At 42.9% G+C, this 16,216-nt stretch overlaps 1 protein-coding gene across 1 annotated transcript in view; it reads right to left on the bottom strand.

Moving 5' to 3' along the window:
- Positions 1–2,092: 2,092 nt before the first annotated feature.
- LOC144805415 (uncharacterized) overlaps positions 2,093–16,216 on the bottom strand; it is a 60,964-nt gene continuing 46,840 nt past the window's right edge. Inside the window, exons 4-5 of the mRNA XM_078671978.1 lie at positions 9,453–11,258; positions 2,093–2,283 (exon numbers count right to left, since the gene is read on the bottom strand). Coding sequence (XP_078528104.1) covers positions 2,093–2,283; positions 9,453–10,551 — 1,290 coding nt within the window. The 5' untranslated portion in view covers positions 10,552–11,258. The remainder of the gene's footprint in view (positions 2,284–9,452; positions 11,259–16,216) is intronic.

Genomic DNA, 16,216 nt, shown 5'->3' with positions numbered 1-16,216 from the left:
TACACACTTGAGGGAATTGAGAAGAGTATTGAAAACCCTGGATTTGTTATTTACGTTAGGACTAAGTGTCTTTTAGGTGAGGCCTTATGTTGTTTATAAAATGCACCCACTGACCAGTCTCTAAACCGTCCCTTTTCTACATGTTAGCCACCCGTAAGGTAGGCCCTAGGGCAGGGTGCATTGTATGTACTGATGTGTGTAGCATGTCCTGGTAGTGAATTACAGCCAATTTTGTTTTTCACTACTGCAAGAATGGCCAGAATGGCAGTTTGGTTATAACACCTTATAATCTTAACTATCCCAAGGAACATGGTAGAAAAACGAATTTAATATGCCTGAACTCAGTATGATAAAATACATATTTTAGTGAAGTTGGTTTTAAACATTCTGTGTTTGAAACTACCACTTTTAGAAATAGGTATTTTCTTGCCTAACCATCCAAGCCTGCTTCTGCAAGGCTGTGTATTCCATGTCTGGTTTGTGAGTGACAGGGGCTGAGGGGGCTCCAGGAGACAGGGTGAGTCAGCACTGGGCTGAATAGACCTATCTGCATGTAGAGTGGTGGGGGAAGTAGCACCTGGGCCTGAATAGGGCTGTGTCTGCCTTCCACAATGCTGGCTCCACCTCCTGTGGTGTGTCTGATGACCCTGGCCCACCCCGACAAAGGAAGAAGCTGTGCACTAGCAGGATGCACCCAGAACTGGTTTATACTAGGTACAGACACTCTCTGCCTTCAGAGACAAAGGATTTGTGTGTATAAAAAGGGGGACCTAGACCCCAGAACTTTAGATCCCTTCTGGGAAACAAGGAGAAGAACAAGAGAATCAGCAGGAGTTATTTGACTACCCCTATACCAGTGTGTTGTTTGCTGGGGATGGCCTGCAGTGGTTTCTTTATTGCCACGGAAAGGAGAAAAGACTTTTATTGAAACTTTCATCATCTTACAGAAAATCTCTAATGGCTAGAATTTGAGCTTGCCTTCTGTCTGAAATCTCAGGGATACAAAGACTTCACCCCATCTGGAACTTTCTTTTCTTGCTGCTACAGAAGGAAATTGCAAAAACCGACGCCGGCGAGCAAAACCATAATCAGCATCGAAGCCGTGAGCGCTGCTCTGACTTACAACGTCGAGCCGACGCCGGCCGCCGTGCCATATCGACACCAACAAGCGACATCGTAACCTGCCACAAGCCCTGAGCGCTGCTCCGACTTTGTGACGTAGACCCGATGCCAGCTGCTATGCTGCATCGCCTCCAAAGCCGACATCATTGTGGAGCCGATCCTCGACGTGGGTGGTCAAGAATCCATCGACATCGTGACATTGTACAGAACCGTGGTTTTGGCGCTATCGTAAGGAACCAACTCCCCTGCTTTGTGCAAGCATCGAGGACCTGACGCGTCGCCTCCCCTGAAACAAGGAACCGACGCAGCACAGCGCCAACTACGCTGCGAGCTGTCTTTGTTTTCACTTTTCCCAAGGTACTGTTCTTTGTGGGTCTGTTTTGACTACGCGCTCAAAGCCTTGCACCTCACGGTCGGCGCCGTACTTTGGGATTTCTTTGACCTCGACGTTGTGATAACTCGTCTGTTGCTAAAAACTGCGTTTAATTGAATAACCTATTTTTGAGCTACTTCTACCATCTTATTTCTGCTTACAGTATTGTGGATTTTTGTCATTTGAGTCTTGTGTTAAGTCTATATTAAGAATACTTATTTTTATAAAACCTGTGTGGTGTACATCTGTAGTGTTTTCCCTGTATTACTGTAAGTGTTCACAAATGCTTCACACACTGCCTCTGAGATAAACCTTCCTGCTCGTGACAAGGTACCACAGGGTTGAGCAGGGGTTATTTTATGAGTGTCACTCCCTTACTCTGACTAGAATCAAGGGTCCCTATTTGGACAAAGGTGCAAGCCATTGCCGACTAGAGAGTCTGAGACCCCCAGTTCTAAAACCCACCTTTTCATCCACTAAGGTTCTTTTGATCATTACCCACAACAGAGTGACCTCCATGTTGGGGACCCTTCCTTTAAATAAACAAAAGGGAATTTCACCAGTGGACGAACAAGAAGTGAACCTATACTCGCTAATCTACTTCCTCATGGCCATCTCCCAACTTTCACCACAGACAAAAGCTTGTTGCAGAGTCTCTTTAACAACCTTGACAAACCTTTCCACCACACCATTGCTTTGTGGATGGTACAGGGACGCCTTCTTATGCTTGATCCCCCTGGAACTCAGAAACTCTTCCATGACTAAGGTTGTGAACTGAACACCATTGTCTGACAAGAGTGTTAACTGGAAACCCTCACGTTCAAATAACTCTTCTAGAAACTCAATCACTTCACCAGACTCAACGGAATAAACCACCTTTGATATCAGGCCAATGGGAAAACATATCAATACACACGATCAAATAGAGATCCTGAGTCTTCAACTTCACAGGTCCCAAAATATCTATAGAAGTGTCCACCACGGACCATTAGCCTGTTCTCTAATAACCATGGGTTGAGTCCTGCACTTCAATATCCTGTCATAACACGCACATTCAGCACATTCACGCACCAACCTCTCTACATGTACATCCATGGCAGGCCACCAATATTCTTACCTGATACTTTGCTTTGTCTTGGCAATGCCCATGTGCGAGGTGTGAGCAGTCTTTACTAGCTTATCCCTTAGTGCAAGGGGTGCAACCAACTTACTACCACACACGAGGAGACCATCCTCCCCCGCCAGATCTTCCCTAACTTGCCAAAAGCCTTAGAGGACCTCCTCACAGTCCTTCTTCTCACACTAACCACCTTTGACCAAGGTGAGGACTTTCTGCAAGTCTAAATCGATCATGTGATGTTCCCTCCACTCTCTCTCTGAAATCAACCCTTCGCTAATCACACACAAATTAATTCCTTCCTCCAATTATTCACCTCCAAACCTCTCAACATCATCTGTCATTTCATACTCCACACCACGAGTCTTGACAGACGGTGTGCCAGAACTGTAGAGCCACAACCCACTTCCGTATCCCATGGGAGACAGAGTCAATGCCTTTCTTGGAGAAGACCTCCCTAAGAGGTTTGTGGTCAGTACGAATTCTGAACCTTTTCCCCCACAAATCCTTTCTCAGCTTGTGCACCGCCCAGGAAAAACCCAGAGCTTCTTTTTCCACAACAGAACAGTTGCATTCAGCACACCTCAAGGGCCTAGAGAGGAAAATAATCATTTTAACCTCCCCATCAACCTTTTGCAAAAGAACTGCTCCTAACCCCTTTGAGCTGGCATCAGTGATGAGATAAGATTCCTTTGTGGGGTCAAACCTTCCTAGACAAGGTGCTTCATTCAGATGTTTCTTAATGCACTCAAACTCTTCCTCACAGCCCTTGGACCAAACACATGTGCCTCCCTTCTTGAGGAGAGACCTCAAACAAGAGGTTTTCCCTGCAAAGTTCGGAACAAACTTGTAATAAATTCAGCCATGCTTAGAAACTTTACAAACTCTTCTTTGTTCAAAGGGCTGTGCAAATTAAAATGGTGCTTACCAATGAGTGTTTAGGTTTGATGCCTGCAGCGGACACAAAACGCCCATGGTACTCTAATTCTTTGACATCAAATTTGCACTGGTCAATAATAAGGGTGAGGTCAGCATCACATAACTTCTTCAATACTGACCTCAGCCTCCCATTATGTTCCTCAAGATCCACACCAAAGATGAGCACATCATCTAGGTACACCTTGAAACCCTGAAGGCTTCCAAGAATGCCCTCCATCGCCCTCTAAAAAATGGAGGCTGCAGAAATCAGTCGAAAGGCATTCTTAGAAACCTAAAGGTACCAAAGGGTGTTATCCAGGAGGTAAGGTCCTGGGAAGAGGTGTGAATGCTCTGAATGTTCTGAAGAGGAGTGAAGGCCGGCCTGGTGATAGGCGGAGGTCAAGTCCAAGGAAGAAAAATGCCTTGCCCACTCAAGAGAACACAGCATTTTAGTTATGTGGGTGAAAGCATAATGATCAACAATAACTGCTTTGTTGAGCTCCCTCAAGCTGACACAGAGCCTAGCCTCCCCATTGGCTTTGCAGGCCATAACAACAGGAGAGACCCACTCCGTTGCTTTAACTTCTTGAATGATAAACTTGGCTAAGAGATTGCCTAATTCAACTTTCATGCTCTCCCTTGCTTACAGAGGTGGATTTCTGACCTTAGCTGTTTTTGGAACAGAGTTAGATTTGACCTTTATCCAATGTACATAGTTTTTGAAACAAACACAGTCCACCAGCAAAGACCTCAAGGAATTCCTTGATCCAGTCTCGATTAGCATTACTAACAACCCTAACTGGTGGTAATTATTTTAGGCAGACAGATCTCATTGGGATAAAGGCAGCTATGTAGATCACGTTGATGGAAGCAACTTATGAGCGAGTCCTGCTTCATCGAGACATAGATTTTACCAGGGATGACTCTCCCTTTGAAATCAATTGTGACCCAGAAATAACCCAGCAACTCAATAGTCACCATACCTTAACCTTTTGGTCTAATGTCTGGCTTCAACAGGGTGAGTTTGCCCAGCAGATTACACTCATAAAATGTTTTGGGGACTAGCAGTATCTTGGCCCCAAAGTCGAAGAGCATGCTCACTGGAGCATCATTGAACAAAACTAGCTCCTGAGGGCCATCTCTAGCATTCCCTGTGACAGGGAGAACGTTGATTCCTTCCAAATCTTCTTCATAAAGATAAACTTCCCTGACTTTTTTATGCCCGTGGCCCGATCTGCAGCTCTTTGATACGTGACCTTTTCTCTCTTTTTGCACATGGCCTTCCAACCTGGGCAGTCTTTAACCCGTTGACAGTGGCGCAAATTTCACCGCTGTGCGGGCATATTAATGAGTGGGTGCAGTTCGGACAGCCCCTAGTCGTCCTCCGCACATGCCCACTGTGACGTTAGGGGGCCGTCCGATGCACGCAACGGGTTAAAGTTGGCCATATGGCCAGAGTTGCCACACCTGAAGCACTTCCTCTGAAAATTATTTGTGTTAAAGGGCTTTGAAGTGGTGCTCAATTTGGGTTTAACAAATCTATCCACCACCACCTTGACATTAATGTTCTCCTTTTTATCACCTGAACTGTCTTTGCGTATAATATCAACACACACTTTTGAATGCCCTTGACTTTTGGATATGGTCAGCACTTCTTAAGGCGATGGTGTGTCTTTTTGCCACAGGGCATGTCTCGTTTTGTCGAGGGCGCATCCTAACATGAACTAATCTCTTAAGCGATCCTCTAAAGCGGCACCAAAATTGCATGTGGAAGCCAATGTGCACAAGGTAGTTATGTACTGTTCGACCGACTCATCCTGCCTTTGCATCCTTCTCCCGAAGTTATATCTTACAAGGACAGTACTCACTTTGGGGAGGTGGTGCAAGTCCAACTTGTTGAAGCAGATCTCGTATTCTTTAAGAGTGCCGGAGTCACTATCAGAGAGTTCAGGAAGGTACTCAAAGAATTCTTGTCCCTCAGAGCCCAAGCAATGCATTAACAATGAGGCTTTCCTCTCTGCACTTAAGGAAGTGCCACAGACACGAGCATAATGTGTGGAAACCTTCTTCCACGAGAGAGGAGGAACTTCTGGAGATGTCAACAAGAAGGGAGGGGCAGTGACATTTTGCATGATGTACGAGCTATGTTTGACCTAGTTACTACTTAAGGGTGATTTTCAGTGATCTGCGTACAGTGCACAATATCCACATACCTTGTAAGCTGTGCGCATCAGGGGAACTGCGTGAAACTTCAGCAATTAAAATTTCGGCCTATGCGCACAATGCCAGAAACTGTATTTGCTGTGCGCATCAGTAGAACGATCAGCCCGATTACTGATGGCACATATTTATTCAGGGAGGAGTCACTTTAGTTTGGTGCTCAATTCCATGTGTAGATGTAAGTCTGGTGGTGCCTGATAACTGAAAGGCACACATTTGTTTACATACAATTTCATATATGTCTGATTTATTATTCCTATTACATTGCCTTCTACCTTGAGAAGGCCCGTCCTAGACCAGTGTGAGGACAAAACCCATGCCGACAAATGAGCGACCTGAAGTGTAATACTGAGAAAAAGTAACCTGGAGGATTGCTGTAAATGAAAAAATAATAATAAAGAACTGCATAACAACAGCTGGGTGACCTGGAAGCCGATTGTTTCTCAATATAGTACTAGTTTGTGATTACCTTACAGTGCTCACATTATCATCCACGCTAGAAGAGATGGGAGCCTGGGGTGTCTGGTCACAGAAGCTCATTTACATACAAAGGGGGTGACAGCCTGTTCACAACGCACAGCACAACTTGTTTACGTAAAGTGCTAGTACACAGAACAGGTTACAGTCTTGTGTCTCTTTTTTTCATTTTCTTTAATATATCCTGCACCTTGCTCTGTTCTTCTCTTTCTCTCATTTCAATTCATAGCAAATTACTCAAATTCATTATTGCTTTATCAGCACGGCACAAGTCGGGGGGTAGCCACAGTTTGAAGCGGTCCCCCAACTATTATCTAGAAACGGGACTCAGTTCCACATAGCTCCTTAGCCTGCAACTGGTAATTGTTACTTCGTGCCCCAGCACTGCAGACACAGGCCTCTGAGTGTTTGTTTGTGTGAGTGGCGCAAGAGAGGAACAGAGAACTTGACACAATTAGTTCTTCTATTGCTTAATACATTGGCTGGATAAAGAATAACGTCAGGAAACAAGCGCAAATTAAAAGCATATTTTATTTATTCGCTGAAAACTGTTTAAAAATGCAATTTCCAAGTTCCACATATCTGTTTAAAAATATTTACACTTTCAGTCCTTTTTCGAGTTTAGTTACAAACTAATAGTGGGCAAAACACATGATGTATAAAAACTGAAACCAAAAACTTATTTTTACATTATTTTATGTTTCTTGTTTATTGTTTTTAAAACAGTCCATCAACCTTTCACGTGAAAATTATAAGGGCCTGACATCACTTCTTGTGATGTCACTACCTGTGACGTCACTGTGATTTGCATATGATAATGGGCTCCTTCACTATTTTCCTTACTTGTGCCCTGTTTATTGGCATGACATGGGTCTATAGGTATTAAAAATAAACATTAAATTCACAGGTGTTCAGCCCATTTCTCTGGTGATGTCACATATTGGCATGTATTCGGCTGCTTCTTCTATTTTTAGATGAGTACAAATAACGTACGTTCCCCCTCCTTCCAATTCGTTCTTTTTCTCCCCATTTCTTTGTCTCTCTCACTCTCTTTATCTCTCCCCCTCTTTATTTCCCACACACTCCTGTTAGCTTTAGCTTCATGAATGTCACTGCCACTTCTGGCATTCATACGACAAATCCTTCAGAACATTTGAGGACAAGGGACAATCAAGTGTGGAAGATGAGTTGCTGGGAGTGCAACTGATTGTCCTGGCACATATATGCTTTTGATGTGGGATTTCGCTATTTCACCACATTCTTCAAACAGAGTCTACTGCTTACAGTGGCTCAATTCTGGTAAAAAGTAGAGTTTGGCAAGTCACAAAATGAATAGGGAGAGCCAAGTCGGGGAGGAGCCATGGGTCACACTTAGTTATAAGGCCCGAGACACGAGCTGAGCCATCGACCGAAAACAGTGTGTAAGAGATGCAGGAAACGTTACTTAAAAACAAGGTATATGCTCTTTTATATCTGAAAATAGGTTATTTCTTGAACACCTGTGCTTCGCTTTAATTCTTTATCTACACTGCAGTGGCATTTGTTAATAGTAATACATGCATTTTACCAATGAAGTTTCTCATCTCCAGATCCCTGACAACATGTCCACTCTGGGTGTGTTGGGTTTATAGGTTTTATCACTAATCCGACAAGTTAGCTGAAAATACCACTGTTAGTCCCAGTATTGTTCAGTGTTGCTTTTACAGGTTGTGTGATCAGGTGCGATTAAATGTTTTTCTTTGTATCTCTTCTTCACCAAATAAAAATCAACAATGTTTCTTTTCTTTTAATCCACATTGTGCTTGTCTCCCACTGTGTATCCTGGTACATAATGTCACTTTGCTATGTGTACGGAAGTGAACAATCACTGGAAACAAACACTTTTATAATCCTGCAAATACTGTTATCTGTTTTACTTCTTTACTGCTATTCGGGTCTTTTATCATCTGGTATTTCAATGTCCCACATAATTTGCATTGGATCTTTTTCTGTAATTCATTCCTCTCACAATAACTGCACTGTTTTGCTCTTTTCTATGTCCTCAGAAGGGTCAGAAGTGGAGAAATGTGGCTCAATGGTTAGAGCGGCAGACCCTGATGCAGAGGTCTGGCCCGGGACCTGGGTTCAATTCCCGCCTCGGCGGGTCTTGGGCTCAATTTCCTCAGACCTGATAATTCTCGCCTCGGTGCCTATTCTAATCATGGGTCCCACTCTGCAACTCTGGGCAATAGCTTGCTTAATCTCCACAACGACCCCAACAGCGCTGGGATGACTGGCTTCACCCTGGGGGTGCCCAGGAGTGGACATTTCACAGGAAAGCCAGGAAGGGTTCCACAGCGGTATGCGTTACAGCACCAGGACACCCCAGTTGGGGTATTAGTGCACTTTACAAGTACAAATTACATTTACATTTACAAGGGTCAATATTATTTTTGATGTTCTTAAGTTCTTTCCGGAATCTCTGCAGCTCTAGGATTATTTCCATGTGAGTTAAATGAAGGAGTGAATTCACTGAGGGCTGTGTGGGATTGAAAATTGACAAAAGCACTTCTCACTTTCAGTGCCCTTCTATGTTTTCCCCCTGTGTGTTTGCTGATGACTTTGTAGCTCTAATCGTCGACTAAAGCTCTTTCCACATTCATTGCACTTGAGTGGCTTTCCCCCTGTGTGTGTTTGTTGATGTTTTCGTAGGGTTGATAACTGACTAAAGCTCTTCAAACATTCACAGCAATCATATAGTTTTTCCCTTGTGTGTGTTCGCTGATGTCTTTGAAGGTGTGATAACTGACTAAAGCTCTTTACACATTCACTGCACTTGAATGGTTTTTCCCCTGTGTGTGTTCGCTGATGACTTTGAAGGTGTGATAACTGACTAAAGCACTTTGCACATTCACTGCACTTGAATGGTTTTTCCCCTGTGTGTGTTCGCTGATGACTTTGAAGGTGTGATAAATGACTAAAGCTCTTCCCACATTCATTGCACTTGAATGGTTTTTCTCCTGTGTGAGTTCGCTGATGATACCTTAATGCTGAAGAGCTGCGAAAACTACTGTCACATTCCGAACAATTATAGCGTTTTCCCTCTGTGTTTTATTCGCTGATGTCTTTGTAGTACTGATAATTGACTAAAGCTCTTCCCACATTCAGTGCAATTATATGGTTTTTCTCCAGTGTGTGTTCTCTGATGCTCTTTTAGGTATGGTAATCGACTAAAGCTCTTCAAACATTCACTGCACTTGAATGGTTTTTCTCCTGTGTGAGTTCGCTGATGATCCTTTAATGCTGTAGAGAAGCAAAAACTACTGTCACATTCACTACAATGATAGGGTTTTTCCCCTGTGTGTGTTCGCTGATGTCTTTGAAGGGTTGATAACCAACTAAAGCTCCTCCCACATTCACTGCACTTGAATGGTTTTTCCCCTGTGTGTGTTCGCTGATGACTTTGAAGGTGTGATAACCAACTAAAGCTCTTCCCACATTCACTGCACTTCAATGGTTTTTCCCCTGTGTGTGTTCGCTGATGACTTTGAAGGTGTGATAACTGACTGAAGCACTTCCCACATTCACTGCACTTGAATGGTTTTTCCCCTGGGTGTATTCGCTGATGTGTTTGAAGGCTTGATAACTGACTAAAGCATTTCCCACATTCACTGCACTTGAATGGCTTTTCCCCTGTGTGTGTTCGCTGGTGTCTTTGTAGTTCTGATAACCTACTAAAGCACTTTGCACATTCACTGCACTTGAATGGTTTTTCCCCTGTGTGTGTTCGCTGATGACTTTGGAGGTTTGATAACTGACTGAAGCACTTCCCACATTCACTGCACTTGAATGGTTTTTCCCCTGGGTGTATTCGCTGATGTGTTTGAAGGCTTGATAACTGACTAAAGCACTTCCCACATTCACTGCACTTGAATGGCTTTTCCCCTGTGTGTGTTCGCTGGTGTCTTTGTAGTCCTGATAACCTACTAAAGCACTTTGCACATTCACTGCACTTGAATGGCTTTTCCCCTGTGTGTGTTCGCTGATGACTTTGAAGGCTTGATAAGTGACTAAAGCACTTTGCACATTCACTGCACTTGAATGGCTTTTCCCCTGTGTGTGTTCGCTGATGACTTTGTAGTTCTGATAACCTACTAAAGCTCTTTACACATTCACTGCACTTGAATGGTTTTTGTCCTGTGTACATGTGCTGATGAAGCTTGCGTAGTGATGACAAACTAAAGCTCTTGCTGCATGTGTATGATTCTTCTTTCTTGGTTAGTGTCTGTGGGTCGGGTACATATTTGTCTACATCCCATGACTGCATTTCCTGATGGGCCGACATGGCTTATAAAGCACTTGTGTTTTTCTCACACACTTTATATGTGTGCAGTATTTTGCATGTTTTATTTCTGTTTTCACAAAAAATGCGATAGCCACCAAATATTTGCCACACTCCTAATACGTAGAAGGTGTCTTTGTAGGCGATTGTGCCTTTAGATTGGATTATGGCTATGCACGATTGCGGGTAAAGATGTATCTTCCTTCTGACCGGTGCAAATTAGGACAGTCTATTGTATTGTAGCTACAAGAACTCCTCTTTCCTTTACCCGTCAGTTGTCCGGCTCTGCTCTGTTGTGCTTTTCTCTGGTTACTGTGGTTTGTCAGGAAAGAGTTTACAATTCTCCTAGAGCACGGAATGATGGCTTGTCATCATTTTATAAAACAGAGCTCTGCGGTAATCACACCATACAGATCCCATGATATTGGACACTTGTTTATACAGGAGGCGGTTTGTTATTGTTGTTGCCTTAATTTTCCTAAGGTCATTTCTTCGTCTTGTGGCATGGAGGTGCACAGCTCAGCGTCTTACAATCACTGAACTGCCCTTGATGCTTGATCCGGGATCTGTCAGTTTGTGTGCAGGTTCCTCTGTCGCCGACTGCGCTGATGTTTTCCTGAATACTGTAGCTCAATATTTCTGCTATTATTGAAGATTTACAGCATTCGCTTTATTATTGATGGTCATTTCACACATTCAAGGCTTGTTTTCTGTTGGATGTAAAAATATTTAAAATTACTAAATTGAAACATAATGGAATGAGAATTCACAATAGTGGTAAAAGACATTTCGGGGAAGATTTACCAAATCTCCACACAATGCAGCACAGCCCTCCCCCCGCGAGGCAGCGCTGTGTGGCGTGACAGGAAGGGAACAGGAGAGCACCATATTTTCAAAGATATGGCTCTCTCCTTCCCTTTCCCTTGCGTCGGCACTGATTACAGCAGCCGTGCGCCATGCACACACCTTAGCACCAGAGCGCTAGGGTGTGTGTGTGAGTCCAGCATCGGTTTTGTACAGGAAGGACACCGTTCCTGTACAAAATACTATGTCAGACATGAGGGAAGGCTTTTCCCACTTTGCATGCATGTTGCACAGTGCAGCACACATGCAAAGTCAGAGAAGGAAGGAGAAATTAATTCAGTTCTCCTTCCTTGTGTCTTGTTTAAAAGGGTGCAGTTTTCTCATGCTTAACCCAATCTACTGATTTTGGTAAAATGGGTTTAGCATGAGAAATCTTGGGTGGTTGCACGGGAATGCCCATGCACCCCCCTTGGCAGGTCCCAATGTGTGAAGTAATGCGAAGCAGTGCTATGCGCAGTTTCACATTACTTTTACATTATTTCCAGCGCTAAAAAAATTTTGCGCTGGAAAGTAAATTAGGAAAAAAAGATTTTGCGCTGTTTTGTGCCACTTTTGTGATGCAAATACGGCGCAAAATATTAGTAAATCTCCCTCTTCTTCTTTACCACCTTTAAAAATTAGCAAGAAATATTTCATCATACACAGATATTTAACTAAAGGTTCTGTTGATCAGGTGATATCTTATTAATGTCTGAAAAGGAGGTGATTTACGAGCGTTCACAGAGTAACTGAGCAAAGTAAAGGCGCTCACGGGGCACCCAAGTGCTTGAGGTTTTGCTTAAGATAGACGCATATGGTCAAGATTTAATTTAAACAAGAATAGATTTTAGAAAAAGAGATGGATCAGGCTGGGCTGCAAAATTTCCAGTAACTCTTTACGAAGTATACAACGAAAGTAACTCCATTTACACACTTCTTCTTATTCTTTCCGATTCACTTATGATCATCTCAAATACCAACTCCTGTCTTTACCTCGCTGTTCATAAGTCACCATTGACACTTTCAACAGCTACCTTGGTTGAAGCATTTCTGGTTTCTTCTACCCTAGAAGATTGGAACATTATTGTGGGTTGGGGGGGTTCCTATCACCATAACATCTGTCCATCTCCCTGAAACTAGTGCAGCTTACAGAGCCTGGTTCTGGCCTGAAAGACAACTTTAAAAAGCGGTCTTTAGTTCTTCCTAAAGTAGATAAAGTTCTGTAAGATGCAGCTCCTTCCGGGGCTTCTGTGTAAAACCGAACGAGGGGTTCACTGTAAGGCCCGTCCTTTACATTATAAGCGCAGATATGGCAAACAAACGTTGATTCATATAATTTAATATTCAACAATATCAGTCATTTTGTACTTATAGAGAATCCATCACACCCAATAATTTACCTGCCATATCCCCGCAGCAGATGTGTGCATATTACTTTTTTTCCCCCCTTTTCCACCATTACATGGCATCTGGTATGACATTGTCCGTTTGGGGCCCAGGATGCCACTTTGTGACCGGATGGGCATTTGGCAGAGCGGGAGGAGGTCTCAGTTATCCACAGGTGATGCGGCATTTCCACCTTTCCATATTTCCCATCTTCTAGTTTATCTCATTTCCTGCCTTCGGTCCCTCTACTGCTCTCTGGCTGCTCACTCACTCTGTGGGGTATATCAGAAGTCAAATAACGGCCTGATACTCACAAGGCCGTGGTTCTCACTTCTTCTACAACACTTATTGTGTCCTAGTTTAGAGTTTGTCCAACAGATTATTGCCTCAAAACTAGGGGTGGGCGAAGAATTCAGCTCTGCCGGCGGAGCTCGCGAATTTTTGCCCAGAGTGCGGAGTTCCAAAAAACTCCATGAAGTAATGCAGAACTGAGTTTTTTTCTCTAGCAGTTCTCCAACGGTAAGGTGGCGAGCGCTTGTGAGAAAATATAATGCACTAGACCTCCTCCTGGCGAGATTTCTCATTGCGGTAGGTTGCGACCACTCGAGTGTAGAAATCTGCCATTCTCGTTGATGAAGCTGCTACTCGATTAGAATGTCAATTTGAGCGGCAGAAAGCAGCAGCGCCCTCTGGCACAACGCGTAGTGCCGTTCGTGCTGCTTTTATAGTACTAGAAACCGGGAATGGGCTTTGGCTCTTAACCAGTCAGGCTAAACCGACCAAACTTTAGATAACAAAACGTGTGCCAGGACTGATAGTTTTTTAGAGACTATTTACTCATGACCTCTATGAACATAACATAAACGTCTGCTTTAACAATTGCATCATTTAATGACCAAGAATTGATTTTTTCAATTTTCAATCTTAGAAAACAAATATATATACTGTGTGTACAACAACATAAACAAGTATTATATATACAATTATATACAATAAATATACAACACATTTGAAATGACGAATTTTTCACTTATACCACATCCATACTTCTTTCATCCTTCCCAAACATACTACAAACAAAACAATCCCTAAGGGCACCAAAATCCAAATATAAAATGAAAATAGATTTAAATCCAAATCTCAATGGTCGAAATTATTCTGAAATGATGTTTAAGGCACTTTTTTTGTAACAAATTCTTTTCAAAAAAGCGGATTGAGATGAGCTATGGTGATTCCTTAGAAAGGGTGACCTGGGATAATGGTCGACGCGTTTCGAACCCTGAAACTTGTGGGGTTCTCATCAGGACCAAGAAGACTCTACAAAAAACAAAACATAACCATTTGTAGGTGAACTAAAAAATTAACTTAAGTGTGCCTCCCCAATGGCGCTTCCCCTACCATGAGTCTTTGCTACCATTCTCCTATGTAGTGGTGGTATATGGGAATCTAAAAAAATTGTTGAAAGTTCTGATTAGGTCCTTCTTTACATGACAAACATTGCATGTTAGTCATATTCATGCATCACATCTCTTATTCTCTCATTCTCTACCCCGACACTTACCCCAATGGGAGGAAGACGATCTGATGGCGGACACACAGCGTGGGCGGCTCGCCTAAGGCTGTTGAGTAGTTCGGATGATCTTTTTCTGTAAGTTTAAAAAAGTAACCACCAATTACGGACTTGTGACCTGCGTTAGCACTTGGTTAGCGCCGAACTGGAAACACGCTCGCATATTGAAACCTTTCTTTGCTGAGCTGCGCGCCACAACCGGTTTTAAAATAGAAGTGATTCCACAATTTTCTTTTGCTTAGCGTCCTGCTTTCTGTTAAAGCAATCTCGGACTTGGATGCAGTCTTACCTGAATCAAGCAAAACTTTCTGAGTTAATCAGAGTCCTAGTTCGACAAAAACGTCCTGGTGAGCCATGGCACAGATTGAATTCAGTCAGTGCCTGAGTGAGTGTGGAAAATTACTTCCTGTATGTCACATGATCGGTCTCACGTAGCAAAGCATTCTGGGACCAGAAGTCCAATGTATATAAGAGGTGGTTCTAAACAAAATGAAAATGTTTTTAAGGTCGTCCTATTGTACCATAGATGGGGCTGTCTGTGTGGGTGTAGAACAATATTCCCTTTATATTGCATTCTCTACATGGGACTATATGAAGAAAAATTCATTTACAATAACAACCCATACTCGGACAGCATTTCTAAATATATGAGGTACATAGACGATGTCTTCTTTATCTGGACCGGATCCCAAGAACTTCTGGAGGAATTTGTCGGCTGGATTAATTCAAAAACACAGGACATTAAATTCACCGCGGAATCATCAAATCGAGCAATTACATTCTTGGATGTTAAAGTTTTTCCCTTAAATGGCGGCTTAGGAACAACTCTATATCGGAAAACAACTGACAGAAATAAAAGCCTCCATTACACAAGTTACCACCAAGAAGTCTACGACAGAATTTGCCTTTCGGACAATTCTTGAGGATACGGAGGAATTGTTGTACGGATGAGTACTTTGCACATGCCTCCCAGCTCGTCGAAAGACTGGTTGAAAGAGGGTACCCAAAGAAACTTGTGAGACACGCCCTTGAACGAGCATGGTGGGTCCCCAGGGACTCGCTGCTTGAAAAAAAGAAAAAACAGGAATCCACTAGAATCGTGTGCGTAACAACTTTTTGTCCCAGTGCACACCAACTAAAGAAAATGATCAATACCAACTGGCATTTAGTTAAAGATCTACATGAGGACTTTTCGGAATTGCCATTGTTTGCATTTAAGAAAGATATGAACGTGGCAAACCATCTGGTCAGGGCAGCATTGCCCAATGAACAACAACTCAATCTCAGACAAATGCTTCAACTCCCTCCAATATTGGGACATCATAAATGTGGGACCTGTACATGCTGTGAGCAAACAGTAGAAGGATCAGTTTTCTCTTTTGAAGGCACTCATTGGAAGCATGAAAGCTTTACTAACTGCAAAACGAAAAATGTAGTTTATGGGATATTATGCCCATGTCCAAAACTGTATATTGGGAAGACCACGCAAGAGATCCGTCAAAGGATTACCCAGAACAAAGCTCGGATAAGAAGACATGTGGCAAATGCACCACTCGTCAACCATTGGATGTCAAATGAGCATAAGGAATCTAAACTCTCATGGACGGTAAAATCAAAAATCGAAAATGACAAACGCGGCAGTGACCTGGATGCCAGACTGAGCCAGCGGGAAGCTCTGTTAATTATGAAATATAATACCGCAATAAATGGCCTCAATGAAATTTCTGAAATTTTCAAGCTTTGAGAGGGCCCTTCTCAAAACTTTCAGAAGGCACCCCTGGATGATAACATCAAGATATACATTGCCTTTCTAACACTATGAATACTGATTGAGAAGGGTTGAACTGCGAACCTTTATATTTTTCCTTC

Source organism: Lissotriton helveticus, chromosome 1_2 (assembly GCF_964261635.1).
Source record: "Lissotriton helveticus chromosome 1_2, aLisHel1.1, whole genome shotgun sequence".
In the NCBI taxonomy this organism is placed as follows: Eukaryota; Metazoa; Chordata; class Amphibia; order Caudata; family Salamandridae; genus Lissotriton; species Lissotriton helveticus.
The sequence above is the reverse complement of the archived record's forward strand: the minus strand, read 5'-3'. Positions and strand labels throughout refer to the sequence as shown.